The 21,256-nt window shown below is 56.2% G+C and overlaps 1 protein-coding gene and 1 non-coding gene across 8 annotated transcripts in view; both read left to right on the forward strand.

Moving 5' to 3' along the window:
• Positions 1-20,168, forward strand: part of IL34 (interleukin 34) — a 38,434-nt gene extending 18,266 nt beyond the window's left edge. For 6 of the 7 annotated variants that reach the window (XM_065567505.1, XM_042860250.2, XM_065567502.1 and 3 more), the window contains exons 2-7: positions 5,364-5,737; positions 6,321-6,424; positions 7,267-7,344; positions 8,177-8,347; positions 18,545-18,677; positions 19,227-20,168. In XM_065567505.1, the coding sequence (XP_065423577.1) occupies positions 5,710-5,737; positions 6,321-6,424; positions 7,267-7,344; positions 8,177-8,347; positions 18,545-18,677; positions 19,227-19,234 (522 nt within the window). In that variant the 5' untranslated portion in view covers positions 5,364-5,709 and the 3' untranslated portion in view covers positions 19,235-20,168. The remainder of the gene's footprint in view (positions 1-5,363; positions 5,738-6,320; positions 6,425-7,266; positions 7,345-8,176; positions 8,348-18,544; positions 18,678-19,226) is intronic. The other variant, XM_065567501.1, reaches the window with a different exon arrangement.
• On the forward strand, positions 9,912-9,982 carry TRNAG-GCC (transfer RNA glycine (anticodon GCC)). Its single transcript has one exon. It is a non-coding gene; the product is annotated as a tRNA-Gly (tRNA).
• Positions 20,169-21,256: the final 1,088 nt, after the last annotated feature.

Below are 21,256 nucleotides of genomic sequence, written 5' to 3' on the forward strand. Positions count from 1 at the left end.
CTGTTTGCCAGAGGATGTTGTGAAGGCCAAAACTATACTAGGGTTCAAAAAATAACTAGATAAGTTCATGGAGGATGGGTCCATCAATGGCTATTAGCCAGGATGGGCTGGGGTGGTGTCCCTGGCATCTTTTGCCAGAAGCTGGGAATGGGCGACAGGGGATGGATCACTTGATGGTTACCTGTTCTGTTCATTCCCTCTGGGACACCAGGCATTGGCCACTTTCAGAAGCCGGATACTGGGCTAGATGAACTTTTGGTCTGACCCAGTACAACCGTTCCTATGTTTGTACACGCTGAAGTACCTCGCTGAACCGGGGCTTACCGCATGTCATTGCTTGTTTCTCTTCTGGCAGCGAGTCTGAGCTCACTGCAGTGAGGAACTCTCTGAGCGCTGTGCTACTTCAGATACACTGCTTTGTCCTAGAATCACAGAATATCAGGGTTGGAAGGGACCTCAGGAGGTCATCTAGTCCAACCCCCTGCTCAAAGCAGGACCAATCCTCAACTAAATCATCCCAGTCAAGGCTTTGTCAAGCTGGGCCTTAAAAACCTCTAAGGATGGAGATTCCACCACCTCCCTAGGTAACGCATTCCAGTGCTTCACCACCCTCCTAGTGAAATAGTGTTTCCTAATATCCAACCTAAACCTCCCCCACTGCAACTTGAGACCATTGCTCCTTGTTCTGTCATCTGGTACCACTGAGAGCAGCCGAGCTCCATCCTCTTTGGAACCCTCTTTCAGGTAGTTGAAAGCAGCTATCAAATCCCCCCTCACTCTTCTCTTCTGGAGACTAAACAATCCCAGTTCCCTCAGACTCTCCTCATAAGTCATGTGCTCCAGCCCCCTAATCACAGTACTCCAGATGAGGCCTCACCAACGCCGAATAGATGGGAATGGTCACGTCCCTCGATCTGCTGGCAATGCGCCTACTTATACAGCCCAAAATGCCGTTAGCCTTCTTGGCAACAAGGGCACACTGTCAAATCATAGAATATCAGAGTTGGAAGGGACCTCAAGAGGTCATCTAGTCCAACCCCCTGCTCAAAGCAGGACCAATTCCCAGCTAAATCATCCCAGCCAGGGCTTTGTCAAGCCGGGCCTTAAAAACCTCCAAGGAAGGAGACTCCACCACCTCCCTAGGTAACGCATTCCAGTGTTTCACCACCCTCCTAGTGAAATAGTTTTTCCTGATATCCAACCTGGACCTCCCCCACTGCAACTTGAGACCATTGCTCCTTGTTCTGTCATCTGCCACCACTGAGAACAGCCGAGCTCCATCCTCTTTGGAACCCCCCTTCAGGTCGTTGAAGGCTGCTATCAAATCCCCCCTCATTCTTCTCTTCTGGAGACTAAACAATCCCAGTTCCCTCAGCCTCTCCTCATAAGTCATGTGCTCCAGACCCCTAATCATTTTTGTTGCCCTCCGCTGGACTCTTTCCAATTTTTCCACGTCCTTCTTGTAGTGTGGGGCCCAAAACTGGACACAGTATTCCAGATGAGGCCTCACCAATGTCGAATAAAGGGGAACGATCACGTTCCTCGATCTGCTGGCAATGCCCCTACTTATACAGCCCAAAATGCCGTTAGCCTTCTTGGCAACAAGAGCACACTGTTGACTCATATCCAGCTTCTCATCCACTGTAACCCCTACGTCCTTTTCTGCAGAACTGCTGCTTAGCCACTCGGTCCCTAGTCTGTAGCAGTGCATGGGATTCTTCCGTCCTAAGTGCAGGACTCTGCACTTGTCCTTGTTGAACCTCATCAGATTTCTTTTGGCCCAATCCTCTAATTTGTCTAGGTCCCTCTGTATCCTATCCCTACCCTCCAGCGTATCTACCAGTCCTCTCAGTTTAGTGTCCTCTGCAAACTTGCTGAGGGTGCAGTCCATGCCATCCTCCAGATCATTAATGAAGATATTGAACAAAACCGGCCCCAGGACCGACCCTTGGGGCACTCCGCTTGATATCGGCTGCCAACTAGACATGGAGCCATTCATTGATCACTACCTGTTGAGCCCAATGATCTAGCCAGCTTTCTATCCACCTTACAGTCCATTCATCCAGCCCATACTTCTTTAACTTGCTGGCAAGAATACTGTGGGAGACCGTATCAAAAGCTTTGCTAAAATCAAGGAATAACATATCCACTGCTTTCCCCTCATCCATAGAGCCAGTTATCTCCTCATAGAAGGCAATTAGGTTAGTCAGGCATGACTTGCCCTTGGTGAATCCATGCTGACTGTTCCTGATCATTTTCCTCTCCTCAAAGTGCTTCAAAATGGATTTCTTGAGCACCTGCTCCATGATTTTTCCAGGGACTGAGGTGAGGCTGACTGGCCTGTAGTTCCCCAGATCCTCCTTCTTCCCTTTTTTAAAGAGGGGCACTACATTAGTCTTTTTCCAGTCATCCAGGAGCTTGCCTGATCGCCATGAGTTTTCAAAGATAATGGCCAATGCCTCTGCAATCACATCCACCAACTCCTTTAGCACCCTCGGATGCAGCGCATCCGGCCCCATGGACTTGTGCTCGTCCAGCTTTTCTAAATAGTCCTGAACCACTTCTTTCTCCACAGAGGGCTGGTCACCTCCTCCTGACCTTGTTCGTGAAGACAGTGGCAAAAAAAGCATTGAGTACATTAGCTTTTTCTACATCCCCTGTCACTAGGTTGCCTCCCTCATTCAGTAAGGGGCCCACACTTTCCCTGACCATCTTCTTGTTGCTAACATACCTGTAGAAACCCTTCTTGTTACTCTTAACATCCCTTGCTAGCTGCAACTCCAAATGTGATTTGGCCTTCCTGACTTCACTCCTGCATGCCTGAGCAATATTTTTATACTCCTCCCTGGTCATTTGTCCCATCTTCCATTTCTTGTAAGGTTCTTTTTCGTGTTTAAGATCAGCAAGGATTTCACTGTTAAGCCAAGCTGGTCGCCTGCCATATTTACTATTCTTTCTACACATTGGGGTGGTTTGTTCCTGCAATCTCAATAAGGATTCTTTAAAATACAGCCAGCTCTCCTGGATTCCTTTTCCCCCTCAAGTTATTCTCCTAGGGGATCCCATCAGTTCCCTGAGGGAATCAAAGTTCGCTTTTCTGAAGTCCAGGGTCCGTATTCTGCTGCTCTCCTTTCTTCTTTGTGTCAGGATCCTGAACTCAACCATCTCATGATCACTGCCTCCCAAGTTCCCATCCACTTTTGCTTCCCCTACTATTTCTTCCCGGTTTGTAAGCAGCAGGTCAAGAAGAGCTCTGCCCCTAGTTGGTTCCTCCAGCACTTGCACCAGGAAATTGTCCCCTACACTTTCCAGAAACTTCCTGGATTGTGTGTGCACCACTGCTCTCCAAGCAGATATCAGGGTGATTGAAGTCCCCTATGAGAACCAGGGCCTGCGATCTAGTAACTTCTGCTAGTTGCCTGAAGAAAGCCTCGTCCACCTCATCCCCCTGGTCTGGTGGTCTATAGCAGACTCCAACCACGACATCACCCTTGTTGCTCACACTTCTCAACTTAATCCAGAGACTCTCAGGTTTTTCTGCAGTTTTATACTGGAGCTCTGATCCGGCCCGAAGGGCACATACTCCTCTATGCCCAGGACTGAGCCACCTAATAACTAGCTACTATCTCAGCTTTCACATTGCATGGAACAAGTTTGAAGATCTCAGCTCAGGGACTCCGCTCAGTCACTTGGGATCAATCCTCGCTGCTGTTGGGCTGGATGAGAAACTTGTTGTTTGTCCACAAGAAAATGCCCTGTTACGTGGTTGAAGCCATTGAGCCCGGCGCACGTTTCTGTAGCCCAGGGGCCCTGTCTGAGTAGCTTAAATTGACCAAGTCATTCCAGTGACGATCCAGACACGTGCAGGGTGGCGCTGGATGGGACTTTGCCAGCTCTCAGTCCAACAGGCTGTGAGAACTTGGTGTCATGACTGCAGCCTTTTCTAGTAACCAATGGACTGAAGCAGCAAGGCCGTTAAAGAACGTGGCCGTTTTCGAACGGGCTGTTACTAGTAGGAGGGCTTCCCCGGTGGCCAGTCAGGCTCCCGAGTTATCTGTCTGTCCAGATATTCTGTGGCTAGGGGAAGGAAGCAAGTCACAGTGTATCCGGTGTTGAGGGGTGCATCCTGCTTGTTCTACCTCCTCCCAGACAAGGTCCTTGGAGCAGTAGCATAGATTCCACTTAGCATATTGCCTGTTTCTGGGATTTCCTTTCTGGACACTCACCGGTCAAAAGGCCCCATCCCTGGAACTCACTCCAGTAGTTCTGGCTCAGGGCCAGATCACACAGCATTAGCTAATCTAGGTCATCTGACTCGGTTGTGTATTTGTACATTTTTGCTCTTACCCTGCCCTTCTGCTGCCGAGAAGACGTGCCCAGCTGCACATGGCCACATAGCGCATTAAAACAAGGCTTGTGTCTGGACCCACCGAGGGCAGATTTCTCCTGGCTCTAATCAGCCGCACAGATCTCTGCTGTATGATCGGGGTGCAAATGGCGCCAGTGCAGATGTTGCACTGGAAATCCGTGAGGCGGAGGTCCCCAAACTGTGGGGCATGATCCCCTAGAGGGGCACTGAGCTATATCTTTGGGGGCACAGCGGGGCCTGGGCCAGCCCCCACGGGGGTGGGGAGGGAGCGCCACCCAGCCCCTCCCTGCCCCCAGCTCTGCTCCTGTCCTTCCCCGAGCCATGTCCCTGACCCCCAACCCCGCACCTGGCCCTGTCCCCGGCCTCGGCGCAGGTACGCTCCTGGCCCGACCTCCGCCCCCAGCCTTGGCTGTTGGCTGCAGCTCCATTCCCGGCCTCAGCCCCACCCCAGCCCCAGCTTTGGCCCCTTTACTCCCTCCCCACCCCCCGAGCCGCGGCCCGGCTCTGGCAGGGCACGGACAGGGATAAGGAGGGGCACGACCCTCAAACATTTGGGGATCTCTGCCGTGGGGCGTTCAGGGGGGTATTTCGCCCTGGGCACAGACATTAGGGGATCTGGGGTGATGAGGCACGTGCGGAGCATCACAGCGGGAGCTGGCATCCAGCCGTCAAAGACAGCGTTTGTCGTTTGTGCGCTTCTCCTTGGTCTTAGCGCGCTGAGATCTGTCTAAGCCACCACCTGAGGGACCGGCAAAAATGGTTTGATTGGTAGAAGTAGGTCAAACAAATTGGTCCCGTCGATGTACAGTGCCCCGGAAATGCAGCCAGCTGTGGGTGGAGGTGAGCACCGGGGGCAGCTGGCCCACAGCAGAGCTCTCTGGGGCTCTGTTTATTAGCGAACAGCCGAGTTCAGCGCTCCGAGGCGCTCTACCCCCGCTCAGTGCGCCGGCCTCTCATTGGTTCCATGTGGTTTATCACCCGTCTCCCGTTACAGAGCCCGGCTTCAGGGGCAGACGGAGGAGAACACTAGCACTGCCCACCCCCACCAGCCTCGGGGAGCCGCCGCCTCCAGCCATTCACCCGGGTCTGGGTTGTTCCTTCCTCCTGGCACCTTGCGATGGGAGCAGGTTGGCAGCAGCTTTTTGCCCAATTGCAGTGAACACGCACGGCACCCTAGAGAGCAGGGGCTGCAGGGAGCCTGCAGGGCCTTCCTTGGCAGCAGCGTCCCGGGCATCCACTGGAATCTCTCCCGGCACGTGGGAGGCCGTTCCCGCTGACGCAGTCATTGTCATGTAGGCCGGATTGTCCGTTTGCTCGCTGCCCGGACACACGCCATCAGCATGCAGCGGGGCTACGCACCCTTCCTCTGTGAGTACGATGGGGTGCTCGCTCCCCCGTCACATCCAGAGCGGGGGGAGGGACGCGCCTGTGGCCCTGTTCTGGTTCGGAGAGCGCCAGGACCAACACCCTCCCAACAGCACCAGGCCAAGCCCCTTTCCCCAGGCAGCCCATGGCTGTGCCTCCCACTGGCTGGCGCGTTCAGACCTGCTGTGGGCCCCACGGGGGCTGCCCCAGAGAAGCCGGGATGGCCAGAGGGCCCACGCAGGGATGCAAGGGAGGATCTGGATAACAGCCACCCAGGGCCGAAGTCCCAGCGCTGGTCCATGCGCCCAGCGGGTGGGACCCAACGCACTGTTCAGGGACGCAGCCGGGCGGGGGAATGTTCTCCGCTCTCCCCTTCGTTCAAATGACCCTGAGCTGTGGGGCCAGTTGTCTCGCCCTCCCCTCCCCAGGCTGCTGCTTCGAAACCCTGACCGATTGCCCTCCTCTCCCGAGCCCTGCTCTGCAGCCTAAGCCTGTTCCCCCTGGCCCCCAGCGTGTGACGGGAGCCAGCTGGTGCATGGCCTTACACCTCTTGTTCGCCCTCGGGTGTGGGGGCGGTGATTTGCAGATTTCGTGGCTGTCCTGGGGCTGGAGGCTGCAGTGCAGGAGGAATGCAGGATTATCGAGGCTCTCCAGAACAAGCTGACGTATCAGCAACGGCTCCAGTACATGGTAATTCTTCGCCCCTAGGCTCAGGCTACGTTACCAGTTGATTTGTGACTCCCTTTCCAAAGGCCCAGACACGCGTCTCTGGCAGTCGTGCGGCCTCTGCCTTTCTGCCCATAGCGCGTTGAATGCTTGGTGGGGGCCATGGAATTGGAACCGTCTCCTGTTTCATCCCCCTTCGGCTTCTCCGGGGCCAAGATTTTCCAAACGAGCAGCCCGACGCCAACCCGCTAACTGCCCATCTTGGACGCCAACTCCAAGCCCTGGTTTTCTAAAGTGCAGAGCCCCAGCAGTTCCTGCCGACGTTTGCCCTGCCGAGCAGGGTCCCTCCTGGGGCTTCCGGTGGGTTAATTTCCAAGCCCTGGTTTAGGTGCATGACCAGGTACCCAAGTGCGAACTATTTGGCGCTCATTTTCAAACATCCAAGAAGGTGCTGCAGCCCCCGAGGAGAGCAAACTGGTGCTGAGCTGACTTGTGCAATGCTGCCTTGAGTCAGAACTGCCCAGCTGTGTGTCACAGGCCCTAGACTGCAGGCAGCTCCTGACGATTCTCCTTTAACTCAAGTGGTTGGGACTTTTGGAGCAGGAAGGTCCCCGTGGCGTATAGTGACAGTGTCACGACATTAGGCGGCTGCACACCTGTTCCAGGTGTTACAGCCCAAATTAGTTTTCAGTATTTGTTTACTCACAAGGAAACGTGCCCCAGGTGCCTAGCAGGGTATGCGCTTCCCCGTCAAGGCAGGGGGAGGGGACAGGAGCAGTTGCTGATGGGGGCACAGCCCAGGAGGATCCGGGGAAGAGAGAAGCTTTCAGTTCGCTGCTAGGATTTTATTTTTCTTGCCTTTGCAGAAACACTATTTCCCCATCAACTACACCGTGAATGTCCAGTTTGAAGAGGTTCTCAGGGTGGCCAACATTACCAGGCTGGTAAGGTGTCCGGTGCTCCCTGTCCATCCTCAGGCTGTTTACCATCCCGGTGTCCCAGCTCACCTGGGAACAGCTCTGCTGTCAGCTCCGTGGTCTTTCTACGGGAGCTCTGAACAACTGCTCCCTTAGCTCATCTGGCCGAGACCCCGGTTCTCAGCCTCAAGGCCCATGCGTTCTAGAAATACCTCACTGCCTCTGGGCTGGCGGAGGTACCGTAAGGGTCAGGAAAATCTGTGCCAGGCGTGGATGGCATCTGACACCTGGCCTGGGCATTGGAGCTTTTCATCCAGGACACTTCGGCAATCAGCCGTGGCTATCCCTCGTTCTCACTGGGCCCCAAGCAGGAATCGAACAGTCCCAGAGCAGCGTGAACTTCTAGGGTGATGCCATCTAGGGCTCGGTTCTCCCCAGTTTCCCGCTAGGGAGCAGCTGCGAAGGTTAAATGCTGGGTTGAGAGGGAGGGATGCTTTGAGGAGGAATCAAACTTCGCAGAGGCCAGGGGTGTTGGGTTCTGAATTTTGCTCACGCCCGGGGGGTCGGGATCTGGGGGCAGCTGCCAAGTCTGGGTCTGGCTTTCCCCAGGGCTTAGGGATGATCTGATCCCAGGAGCGAGCTGGCAAGCAGGGCCACTGAATCCGGATAGTGCAGAGAACAAGGCACATGCCAGCCGGGGGCACTTGCTGAGCAGAAGTGCTTGGAGGCTGCAGTGGAAATGGAAAAGCAGCCGGGGGCAGGGCTGGGTGTGGACTCAGGTGCTCTCCAGGCAGCAGTCCCTTAGGAGGCTCCCCCAGAGGGCGGCCGTGCGTGACCCTTGTCCCCTCGTGCTCCCCAGCGGGATCAGAACGTCAGCGAGCCGTCCCTGCGCTTCCTGTGGTTCAATGTGAACACCCAGGTGCTGCTGAAGATCCAAGCTGTGCTGCTGGAGAAGCACCCGGCCTGGGAGTACACCCGAGATCTCGGCCTCCTCTTTGAGCAGCTGGCTGAGTACGAGAACTGCGAACAGGTGGGGAACCTCCTGGGGCCCCAGGACCCCCCCGTTTTGGGTTCGATTCCCGTGTCTCGTGCAGTGCTCAGCGAATACCCGCCCGGGGGCCAAACAGCAGGGCGGGGTGAAGCGGGGAGCCAGGGCAGACCCTGGGGCCAGCCCCAGGTGAGGAGCTGCCCTGGGGTGACTCTTGCTGTGACCGGGCAGCCTGGAAAGGGGCAGGCCTGCCCCAGCCCACCTGTGGCTGTGTCCTCCTGGGGTGGCTGGCGGGTTGGGAGGCCCCCAGTGAGGTTATTCGTTGGGGCTCCTGGCCCCTCAGTCCCTCCTCACCCCATTCCCTTGGCTCCCGTCACCCCAGATAGCAGATCCCACATTACCCCTCCCTCCCCCACGGGGCTGCAGGCGGGTTTTGATCACTGCATTGGGCTCCAGACACGGAGCAGCCCCCGGCAAAGGGGGCTCAACCCCTCCCGCTCTTCCCCCCACAGGGTCCCAGCACCAGGGCTGTGCCCGGGGAGGCCGTGGGCGATGGGGGAGCTGAGATGCTGTTTATGGGCCAGACACACCCTGTGCACTTGGCACCCGCATGGGCTGCATGCACACGCTGTACTGTGGATATGGCAGCTGGCCCACATGAGCACCCCCCCCCCGCCACACACACAAACACACACACACACACTCCATGTGTCTGGCTGCTCTTCAGGGCAGGGGTTTTCTATTGCTCTGTTTGTACAGCGCCTAGCACGACAGGGCCCCGATCTCCAGGTACTACTGCAGCCAACACCATTAATGACACACCCCCGGCAGGAACATCTCGGGGGGCTGGTGGTCTCCCCAGCAAATGGGTGCTGGGCGGCTGGTGGGGAGGGGGCAGCACTGTTGGAGTCAGGCCCTGGGGCAGGGGCAGCCTTGAAGTCCATGAGAGCTGCATGGGAGAGAGCCAGGCCTGAGGAGGGAGCCTGCAGCCACACGCTGCTCACTGCTGGGCTTTACCCTTCCCTGCGGCCCTAACCCCGGCGGCCGCTTTACGGCCCAGCCTGTTCCCTTCTAGCGGGCAGCTGCTGGGGGGTGCAGTGAACTGGAGCGCCCTCTAGTGTCTGTACGGTCTGGAAGGAGCCTGACCCTGGCCCTGGGCTGCAAGGCACATGCTGGGCGGGGCCAGTGCCCTCCAAAGGGGCCTGGCCTGATAGTGGGCTTGCTGCCTGGGGGGTCTGATTTCCCTACTGCAGGAGCCCTCCCCCCCACCCCCCGAGTTCTCTGCCAGTGAGAGGAGCTCAGGGGAGCAGCGAGCTGGTTCCCGGTACAGCCCGGTGGATTCCCCTCGGCTCCTTGGGTGGACCCAGCAGCCAGCCCGAGGGGCAGCTTGCAGCCTCTGCAGTGCTGTCCTGGGCCGTGAGCTGCTGCTGCTCTCTCTGGGCCAGTTGCTGGCGCCCTGAGGGCGGCTCACTGCGGTCTTGTGGCACAGCCGGCGTCTTGTTGCCCGTGCGGCAATGCACTAATTGTACGGGGAGATGCGGGCGGGGTTTCCAGCACCACTTTTTGGAGGGTTCAGCCAGCTGTGAGGAAGCCCTGGGCAGGCTGAGCATTGGTGGTTCAGTGGTAGAATTCTCGCCTGCCACGCGGGAGGCCCGGGTTCGATTCCCGGCCAATGCAGCTGTGTCTTTCTTTTTGCCTTCTCTTTTGCAGCCCTGTTGAACTGCAGTCGGGAAGGGAACTGCAATCTTTTAAAATAAAGGTCCCTCTTTAGGGATATTTCTCACCCCCTGTTATTCCCCTGTAGAAATCTTACAGGAGTTTTAAGGGCTGTTGACATCACATGCTGTTATCCTGTAACTTGGCTCTGTTCCATCACGGCTGTGAGCCCAGGCTTGCCCAGAGCTTTGGGCTGTTTTAGCCCCTAAGGAAACGCAGGTTCTGTGCTCACGGGCCTGGCTGATTGAGTAGGTTCCCCATCGTATTCACGTGGCAGCGTGCTGCTCTGCTCTGTGGCCTTCAGCTAAATGAAAACCCTGAGCATTTGTCATTAAAAATCCCAGGGACTTTCCCAGGCAATTATTCCTGGCCAAATCCCCTCGCAAACATTCCCCACCGTTGCTGTCCCTGGTCTAGATCCAATCGTGGAGCTGTTGCTATGGTTTATAGGAGAAGAGTGGCCAGACCAGGACTGGGGCCCAGGACACGGGATAAACTGAAAATAAACAGTCCCTGCTTCAAAGAGCTTCCAAGCTGTACAGGGATCCGCTTTCTCTGCGCTGTCTCCGGTGTGGGAGATGCTGGGTCTCCCACAGGCAATGTACTCCTCGCTCTCATGTCAGTGAGCCCTCGGCTGAGGTCTGGTCTAGCTGGTGGCTCAGCAGTAGAACTCTTGCTCTGTTCCTTGGCAGGCCTGGGTTTGATTCCCAGCTGATACAAGTGGCTTTTTATTAACGTCTGTGTCTCTGTACAACCCCGCTGCAGGACCACAATGGAGCTGACTGACAAGCTACAAGCATTGTCTTTGCATTCGGCAAACGCCCATTGTTCAGGGACCTGCCTTGGTTGTCACTGACAGAGTCCAGAAGAGCTGACTTGCAAAGAGAAACGGTGCCGCACCCATTTGTCCTGTTGGTGTCACCACTTGGCAGCTGTGATCCTCTCGGATCGACAGTGTGGGGAGGGCTGACGCTGGTCTGTACCAAGGACCAGTCAGGGCGAGGCAGGACAGCCTAATGCTCAGGGGCAGGGGTTGGGAGAAGGGAAATGGGGGTGCTGACCAATTGTGCTCATTAAAGATCACAGCCTGTTTCACAAGCATAGCTATGGGAACCTCAGTGTCATGGCTAAATTCCAGTGTGGGTGAGTGCCTCCGGCAGCCCAGGAATTTCCTCCTGCACATTCAGTGGGTTTAGATACTGTTTTCCTCGTGGCATTGCTGCTGCTGTTGTTAGCTAGCAGCTGCATTCCGCTCCAGAAGTGGCTGCGTATTAGTGCTGGGTGAAGTACTTGGTAATTTTGAGATCCTCCTGCGTGACAGTTAAGCAGTTGGGGACATCAGTCATGGCATAGTGACAGGCTCTCTAACACTTCTCAGCGATGTGTGAACTGTGCCTAGTCATCACAATGCATTGTTAACGCTGAAGCCTAATGATGACAATCAGGAGTCAGTGCTAATCTCACTGCCGATCATTTTAGTAGAAATCCTCAGCTTTTTTGAGCTGAGCACCCTGGTTTAGACAAATCTGTTATTGTCCTTAACGCCTTTGGGTGTGTGTCTATACAGATGAGAGGTGTGGAGGATGCCTCTCTAATCAGGATATCATCATTCAGCAATGCTGTAGCCAATTCACTTCTACTGTGGTAGAAAAATTCTCTCCTAGTACCTAAGCTAAGCTGCGAAGTTTGAGTCTGGTTTTTTGTTGTTGTTTTTTTTAATGGCTTTTATGGGAGATGTTGAGGTTTAATAGCCATTCCCATCCGGCAGGGCTCTGTGTGCAACCCAGGGGCCAACTTTTGCATTGTTCAGGAACAGGGCCAGCCTTAGGGAAAATGGCACCCAGGGAGAACTTGCATTTTGGTGCCCCTGGCCCCCATGCACGTGGCACTCCCCATTGCCCCTGGCCCCTGTGGGCTCCCCAGGCTCCCCACCCTCCCTTCCCCCCAACCCCTGCACTGTGCCCCTTTGCCCTTAATGCCTGTTCCCCCTCCTGCACCCCTAATCCCTACACCCCCTTCACTCCCAACCTCTGCCCCCTCCTGTACCTCAACACCTGCCCTCTCCTGTGCCCCTAACCCCTGCACTCCTCCTGCACCCCAACAGCTGCCCCCTCCTGTGCCCCTAATCCGTGCATGGTGCCCCTTTGCTCCTAATGCCTGTTCCCCCTCCTGCACCCCTAATCCCCACACCCCCTTCACTCCCAACCTCTGCCCCCTCCTGTGCCCCAACCCCTGCACTGTGCCCCTTCATCCCAACCCCTGCACTCCTCCTGCACCCCAACACCTGCCCCCTCCTGTGCCCCTAACCCCTGCACTGTTCCCCTTTGCCCCTAATGCCTATTCCCCCTCCTGCACACCTAATCCTCACACCCCCTTCACTCCCAACCTCTGCCCCCTCCTGCACCCCAACACCTGTCCCTTCCTGTGCCCCTAACCCCTGCACTGTGCCCCTTCACCCCAACCCCTGCCCCTCCCCCTCCCTCCTGTGCCCCCAGCCCCTGCATCCCCCTCCTGCACCCACGTGGGGAACCTGACCTGGATGCACAAAGCAGCTGGCACTGCTGCGCCTGGGGGGCTGGGAGGGGGGAGCAAGGAGCTGTCAGGGCTCCCTGCACCCAGGGCACTTTCCCTGCCGGCTGCGTAAGGGCAGCTCCTGATGCCTCAGCACAGCCCAGGTGGGGAAAGGGACCTGGATGCAGGGAGCCCTGGCGCGCGTGTGTGTGTGTGTGTGTGTGTGTGTGTGTGTGTGTGTGTGTTGTGCTGAGGGCAGTGTGTGTGTGTGTGCCTGAGTGAGTGACTGCGCTGTCTCTTTAAGAAATCACTCTGGGTCAGGAGCCTGAACTAGGCTCGTTCAGACACAGGCAGCTGCCCGCAGCTTCGGCTCCAGAGAGGCAGCAGCACAGAAACCCCCCGTCCCGCCCCGTCCCCCCAGCTTTACACGGGTGCAGGGGAGGGGGACACCCCGCCATCCCCCCTGCAGAGCAGACAGGCGGCGCTCCCAGGGCAGAGTGGCCAGGGTGACTCCAGGGCTGAACGGAGAGCAAGCGGGACAGGAATCAAACACGGGTCTTGGGTACTGGAGGTACAAATTTGGGGTGTTTGGCCGGCCCGGCCCAGCGCGGTGCTGGGGGAGGGCGGGGGTTTGGCCGGCCCAGCCCGGCTCTCCGGGGGTTTCAGCGGCCTGGCCCGGCCCGATGCTGGGGGGAGGGCGGGGGTTTGAGCAGCCCGGCGCGGCGCCTGGGGGGGGGCGGGAGGGGTGTTATGGCGGGGCAGTGCTCTTCCTTTTTGCCTGGGGCGGCAAAAAAGTTAGAGCCGGCCCTGTCTGTAAGTGCAGCCAGGGTGTCTCATGCGCTCCCTCTGCGGGAATGCCGAGGGTGGGTCGGTCACTGTGGTTTGTTCATTTCTTGTGTTCTTACCATGGGAGTGCCAGGAATGTCAGCTGGAATGTCCTGTGAGGGCCTCATAGAAGACCGGGCCGCTCTTCCAGCCCTACGCTGAAGGCAGGGCCGGCTCTAACTTTTTTGCCTCCCCAAGCAAAAAAAAAAAAAAAAAAAAGCAGCGCCACTCTGCCGAAACAAACCTCCCCCCCGAGCGCCGCCCTGCCCCGCTGAAACAAACAAACCTCCCCCCCGAGCGCCGCCCCGCCCCGCTGAAACAAACAAACCTCCCCCCCGAGCGCCGCCCCGCCCCGCTGAAACAAACAAACCTCCCCCCCGAGCGCCGCCCCGCCCCGCTGAAACAAACAAACCTCCCCCCGAGCGCCGCCCTGCCCCGCTGAAACAAACAAACCTCCCCCCCGAGCGCCGCCCCGCCCCGCTGAAACAAACAAACCTCCCCCCCGAGCGCCGCCCCGCCCCGCTGAAACAAACAAACCTCCCCCCCGAGCGCCGCCCCGCCCCGCTGAAACAAACAAACCTCCCCCCCGAGCGCCGCCCCGCCCCGCTGAAACAAACAAACCTCCCCCCCGAGCGCCGCCCCGCCCCGCTGAAACAAACAAACCTCCCCCCCGAGCGCCGTCCCGCCCCGCTGAAACAAACAAACCTCCCCCCCGAGCGCCGCCCCGCCCCGCTGAAACAAACAAACCTCCCCCCCGAGCGCCGCCCCGCCCCGCTGAAACAAACAAACCTCCCCCCCGAGCGCCGCCCCGCCCCGCTGAAACAAACAAACCTCCCCCCCGAGCGCCGCCCCGCCCCGCTGAAACAAACAAACCTCCCCCCCGAGCGCCGCCCCGCCCCGCTGAAACAAACAAACCTCCCCCCCGAGCGCCGCCCCGCCCCGCTGAAACAAACAAACCTCCCCCCCGAGCGCCGCCCCGCCCCGCTGAAACAAACAAACCTCCCCCCCGAGCGCCGCCCCGCCCCGCTGAAACAAACAAACCTCCCCCCCGAGCGCCGCCCCGCCCCGCTGAAACAAACAAACCTCCCCCCCGAGCGCCGCCCTGCCCCGCTGAAACAAACAAACCTCCCCCCCGAGCGCCGCCCTGCCCTGCTGAAACAAACAAACAAAAAACCCGAGCGCCGCCCTGCCCCGCTGAAACAAACAAACAAAAAACCCGAGTGCCGCCCCACCACCCGAAGATTGGCCGCCTCTTACAAGGTGCCGCCCCAAGCACGTGCTTGGTTGGCTGGTGCCTGGAGCCGGCCCTGGCTGAAGGGGTTGGGTGCTGATTGATTCACGGGGCTGGCTGTTCGCCCCACTGCTTGAGTGAACGAATGTAAACTCCTCAGACGTTCTACCACCCTACCCCTAGAGTCACAGACAGTCCCATTGGGTATGCGATCTGTCTTGCCCCCCCGGTAAGCTTACCGTTGTGTCCCTCACACCAAAAATCACAGCAATATTCAGGTTACTTCGCCAGGTCAGTGGCACTTTAGATCTCACACCACAAACAACACTTGTACCCAACCCTATAACAAACTATCTAGAGATTTATTATATAGGAAAAGGAAATAAATTGTTTACAGGTTAAAGTAGGTAAACCTGTGTGCACTCAAATGAGTTCCAAACTTAAGTTTCAAAAAGTACGAAAAGGTCTGTGATAAGCAAACTGTATCCGTCCTTTAGGGCTGACCCCGGCCACGCACTGGGGATCTTTTGCTTCTGCTTAGTAACCCTTGTCGCTTTGAGTCCCAGCAGCACAGACACAGTTCCCCTTTGTTAGCCTCCCCCTCTTCCAGCCCCCTTGAAATTGCAAACTCTGAGGTTGGGAGGAATTCACTTGCAAGTCTCCTCTTCAGTGGGGGGGGGGGAGCGCGAGGGGAGGGGAGGGAAGAGAAATCAACAAAGTCTTTTTGTCCTCTTTGATGTTCCACAATAGTTTGGGATGGACCTTCCATGTGGTGCAGGACATATGCAGCCTCCAACAGGACATGTTTTCACGCTAATTAATGTCTCCTGTCTGGTGATTTACGCAGTCACAGAGGCTCACAATGCAGCTTACCTTATAACATGGGCTACAGATGTTATAAGGGAGATGAATGCAGACATCAATTCACAAGCATTCAATAAAGTCTAAACACTAAGCACATTTTTTATAACTCTTAACAATACTAACACGCAGGCGAGCCGGACGGATCCCAGCTAGGTATCTGTCAGCATTCACGTGAGGTGTGGGGGCCTTGGCATGAGTCAGTACCTGGTTTGCAGTGTCACACACAGCTGGTCAAAACCATTTAAAATACGCAATTTCAGTGACATTTTTCATCAACGTTTCAACCCGTTGTCATAAAAGGGTGACCTTCCTGATGGAAGTTATAGTGAATATTTTGCCCCATTATTTGATCAGCTCAAGAGATGATAAAATTCTGACTCACATGTTCATTGAAATTTTGACCCAATTAAAAAACAAACAAAAACTCATGTAATTGTCATGAAAATTTCTGCCCAAATTGTGCTCTGGTTTTCAGTGAGCGCCACTGAATTTTTAATGGAAAGAAGAAGGGAAAAGGAAAATGTTCGTTGCCAGCCCTCCTTTATCCATCAGCCAGAAGCAAAGAAGGGCAGAAAGCCCGTCTTGTTTGGAGTTTTTGGCAGGTCATCTTTGACATTCTAGATGATGGTGACTCATGTGAGCGAAACTTCAAATCACAAGTGAAAGAAACTTCCCAGCTGCCGCTTTGGTTCTTCTGTGGCAATACTGTCCCCTGCTACATAGGAGGCCTCAGTTTGATTCTCAGCTGATGCAGATGACTTTGTTTAGTGTCCTTTCTCTCTACAGTCCTGCTGCAGGACCATGGCGAAGATACAAGCATTGTCTTTGCTTTCGGGAAATGCCTGTTGTTCAGGGACTTGCCTTTGCTGTCACTGACCCTCCAGCAGAACTGACTTTCAAAGAGAAACGGTGCTTCACCTACAAGTCCTACTAGCACCAGTAATTGGTGTCACCGCCAATGTAGCCCCTTGAGCTGTCAGATCCCCCTTCAGGTGGGCTGGGACCAGCCAGGGCGGGGCGGGATCAGCTGGCAGCTTCCCCTTTGAGTCAGCCCTGAGCCAGTGCCACAGCCTAGTGCTCAGGGACCAGGTTCTGGCCATTGGGAGAGGGGAAATGGGGGTGCTGATTAAAGATCCCACAGCCCATTTCACAAGCGTGGAACCTCGGTGTCCTGGCTGAATTACAGTGTGGGTGAGCGCCTTCTGCTGCCCGGGCCTTCCTCTTGCATTTCCTGTGTGGCAGGGGAGAATTCTCCCACACACCCTCCTGCTGGGCACCCTTAAGCTGCTCTTTTCCTGCTACACATACCTGGTCTGTTTCGGACTCTACCATTCAGTGGTGGATTCGTGATTCCCTCTTTTCAGGATTGTCTAGGTTAGGAACAGAGACCGAGGTTAGGCCAGGGTAAACTAGAACGGGAGCTCACCCACATGTCTAAACTAGAAAACTCCAACAGGCCTGGGGGCTTCACAGTCACTGAGGTTAGCGTCGCTCTCAAGATGACTTCTAAGGCAAGATCTATCAGCTGACATGTTCCCTTCATTGTGTGTCTATAGAGAAAGACCAAGAGGGGACTTGGGTTCCTTAGAGGGTTCTTGTGTCTTAGTATCGTGAACCTCATATCTGGCGTCTCCTGGTTCTGTAGGAGGCCTTGGATGAGAACTGACGTGGCAGCTATCTTTGCCCTAAACTGTAGGGGTATTATCTGTGTTTTGGAAGTGAGGGGACACTCAGAATTGTCATTCAGGAGCCATGTATCCAGTCACTTCTAAAATGCCTGAGCAAAGCCAGCAAACACCTAGATGTGAACAAAAAGAAGCTGAAACAAGCCGATTAAGAAACACTTTCCCCTCCCTCCATCTTCAAATGTGGTGGAAAAATTCGGTCAGCCTGACCTGAAGTCCTGCTGTTTTGGCCAGTCTGTCTGTGTGGGTGTTTGTTTAGCGGCTGAGGATTGCGATGAAAGCTCCAGGCCTGTTGTTCGGGCGAGTTTCTCTGCCAATGTCTGAGCGTGAGGTGACTTTGGAATGACAAGGAGCCTGGGCAGAGAGTTGAAGCAATGCTGCTGGCTTGTGTGGCTAAGCCGCCAAAGTATGTCTGAAAGCGTCGGCTCACAGCTGGAGCGCTGGTGGTTCTCTGTTGCTCTTTCAGGCTGGGACTAGATTAGGGTTTGGTCTACACAGAGTTTGTCTTGGTATAACTGTGTCGGTGGTGGGCGGGGGGGGGTGATGTATGACTGGTGTAGTTATATCAGTATAACCCATGGGGTAGGTGCCTTGTCCCAGTATGGCTCCCCTCTCCATACAGGAATAATCTACACACAGTAGACACCGGTGTACCTACAGCTGCAGCCACACTAGGGGTTGTACTGTGTTGCCTAGGCCAGTGCAGGTAAAGTGGTACAACTTGTGTATAGACAGCTGCTAGGCTAGGATGGTCTCACCTTTTCAGTGACATGCATAGTTAGGCGACGCCTCCATAGGCAACATACAGAAACGAAATGGCGTCTCCCACGCAGTGTGACCTCGCTTGTACCATGCGTGTGAGGTCATGCCGTGTGGAGGACGCCATTCGATAGAGCAGAATGGCACGGGGCCAGATGCCTTCATGGGGGAGGGGGTGGACGGATCGTCCCGAGGGTGGGATCTAGCCCCCCAGTGCTGTTCTCAGTTGGGTTAGCTCAGTCGAGCCAACCGAACGGCCTGCCCAGACATGAAGTCACTCCGCAGGAGCTCTCCCCCGCCTCATTCCGGAAAAGCTTTCACATGGAGCCGTGTCCGGAGTTGTCTGGAAACCCCACTTAGCACCAGCGTGACTTGGGTTAGCACCATATGCTCCCTCCTAGGTGTCAGCTCCGTTTAGCATGGGCCAAAGTGCCATTGCCCTGTCTTGACTAGAGCCGGGGAAGGTGCTAACGAGATGGAGCTGGGTGACTCAATCCAACAGCCCACCTTTAAATCCCCTCGAGGTTTGGGAGCTGTGCAGTTCCGGCCCGTGAGGGAGAGGGGGTGTGGAGAGGAGCAGCAGGGGAGGGGCAGAAGGTGTCCGGGGAGCAGGCCATTTACTGCCCTGCTTGTGTGTTGTTTCTGCAGAACGACATAAACGTTTGTGAAGTGGTAGAGCAGGTTCTCAGCAGCGACGCAGGGAGCAGCCGGAAGGCCGTGCGCCCCAAAGCCCTGCTGGATAACTGCGCCAAGGTCATGCGGATGCTATACAGCGAATCGTGTGAGTAGAGATCCCTTCCAGGGCAGCTTAGCCGGACCGGAGACCGCTCCCAGCTCACGGGGGTGCTATCTGGGGGCGGGAGTCCGCGCTCGGGACGGGAAATCCCAGCCTGCAGATCGCTCTGGCGTTGCTCCCAGGCCATGGGCGAGGGCAGTGGAAATGCCCTAAAAGTGGGGGGCCACAGGTGCCTGAACTGTGGCCCCGCCCCCAGTGCCATGCTTCCCCCAAGGCACCACCCCTTCCCCTGGAGGCTCCGCCCCCCACTGCTCGCCCTTACGGCCAGTAAAAGTGGGAGGGCCCTGGCCCCCCTGTCCTGGCACCCTGGCCATGGGCAGTGCAGTCAGCAGAGAAGCTGTGACCGCACCAGGAGAGCAGATCTGCAGGGTACCAAAGGCCCTTTGCATGCTGGGACAGCGGCCCACCCCTCATGTTCCCTGTTCCGTGAGCTGGGCACAGAGACTTGTGGAAAATGGGTCTAGCCCAGGTATTCTGAGCGGCTGCATGGGGGGCCGTGTTAGTGACGGACGCCTCGGCTCTCTCCTGCCTCAGGTAAATAGGATTCTGCCTATGATCAGGAAGGGAGCGTAGCCATTTCGTCCCTCTCTCCGTGCCCTCTGCGCCGCTTCGGCATGTGGTCTCTGTTGTCGTGCTGCCTGTCTGCTTGTGCTCCACAATCCCGGCTTCCGTGTTGCGTTGTGCCTGCCATCTCCCTGGGGCCCAGAGGAAGCCAGCGCCCTACGAAGCATCTTCCAAGGTGCCCGGCAGCGGGAGCTTTGCCTTGCTCTCGCAGGGAAGAACGAGAGCAAAGGTGAAGGATGGAGAGCGCAGAAGAGTGGATTTTCTCTACCGGTGCCACAGGACAAGCTCAGGAAATCTTTCGGGCACGGGGAATCCAAGGAAGGTGGTGGCTTCTCCTGCCATGAACAGGCTGCATTTCTGTTGCTCTGAGGGTGCGGTTCTGGGTTGCTCCCCACCAGAGTAGGTGTCCGAGGGCCCGCTCTGCGGCAGCAATGGAGACTTGCCTCACATTCGAGCCTGCCCCAGTGGGGGATTTTCTCACCAGGGTTGTTGAGGAGAGAGCACGATGTGACCTGGCCTGGGGTGTGTTGCCTGAGTCAGAAACGCCGCCCGCTGTCTCCCGCCCCAGGACGCCCAGGTGGTGCACGGCAGCCCCCGCAGAGGAGAGCCGCTGGAGGGATTCTGGTGGATGCTCCCTGGACACTGCTGTGACTGGACTGGCAGCTTCGCGGCAGGGACGTTCCAACCCCTGAATGTTTAACACAAAGCCGCTCCAACACATGTGCTTTGATCACAAATCTTATGACATTTGGTGTTTTCTTTAAAGCCCCAAGCCCTGGAATCACCATATAACTGCACCTTGTCAGCTTGCGTTAACGAAAAAAGCTGGTCTGTAGCTCTCCTGGTCGCTTGTACACGTGTCCCCTAAAGACTCCAATGCCAATAAACACAATAAATAGCAAGTGAACCCAACTCTAAATGTAAAGTCTCATGATTCTGTGGGGTCTGGGAACCCCTTGGATGTCATGTGTCCTCCCTCCTGCCCCCTGGGAGACTCGTTGGCTATGTGCTGGGGCTGAACGGTTTCTGTGCAGGCTAAGTGACAAGGGATGCCCTGATCCCCCCCCGTCACACAGAGCTTTTTGTGTCCAGAAGCTGAAGTGCTTTTCAAAGGGAAATCTGTAGATGCGGGAGGACTGGGCTGTGTCTGCTCCAGCCGACTTTGTAGCTGGAATTCTCCACCAACTGGAGCAACAGTGGAAGCTGGCGTGTAGATGGCGCAGGGGTGCTTTGCACTCTGTGCTGTCTAACCCCACCTTGAGCATGGATAGAGGACACCATGATAGAAATGCCCAAGTCCTCTCTCTACTGCAGCTTTCACCGTAGGTACCACTGGTGGAGAATGATGTCAACATTTGCCTTTGAAGGAGCCAGAAGTTCAGGAAGGGCTGACCACACCCTGATCTCTTTAAGACATCTCCATCGGTCCCCCAAAGGGTGGGTCACCCCACACTAGTCAGGAGTGAAACTTGACGCCTTGACTTCTCGTCTCTCTCCCAAATCCAGGGACAGTTCCCACGGCCCCAGTCTCACTACAGAGCCACGCCGGGGCTCGCCTTGCTCGTGGAGAAGCGAACGGATTCAACAATGGATGGGGCTGGGCGGGGGAATTTTTCAAGTTGTTGTTGAACATAAAGAGTAAGATGCAGCCCGTTGGCAAAGAATTACGTAGCAATAAATGGTTCAGGAGAGCGACTGGAGCTGCAATGCTAGACAGCCTCCGCTGCTGGAGAATCAGAGCACCTGTCAATCTGGAATGCATTTATCGCCCCCCCCCACCACCACCAGGCAGGGCAATGGGGAACTAAGGCACAGGGAGACTAAAGCACTTACCCAGGGTCACGCCAGGAGTTTGTGGCAGAGCAGGGAATTCCATTCATTTCTCTTGCATGACAAGCTGGCACCCAGACCACTGGGCCATCCTGGAATGACCCTCTAGCATGATTCAGCTGCCAGTGTTCATTACCTAGGTGATCTCTCCCTGGGTTGTGACCCCCAGT

Source organism: Chrysemys picta, chromosome 14 (assembly GCF_011386835.1).
Source record: "Chrysemys picta bellii isolate R12L10 chromosome 14, ASM1138683v2, whole genome shotgun sequence".
Classification (NCBI taxonomy): domain Eukaryota; kingdom Metazoa; phylum Chordata; order Testudines; family Emydidae; genus Chrysemys; species Chrysemys picta.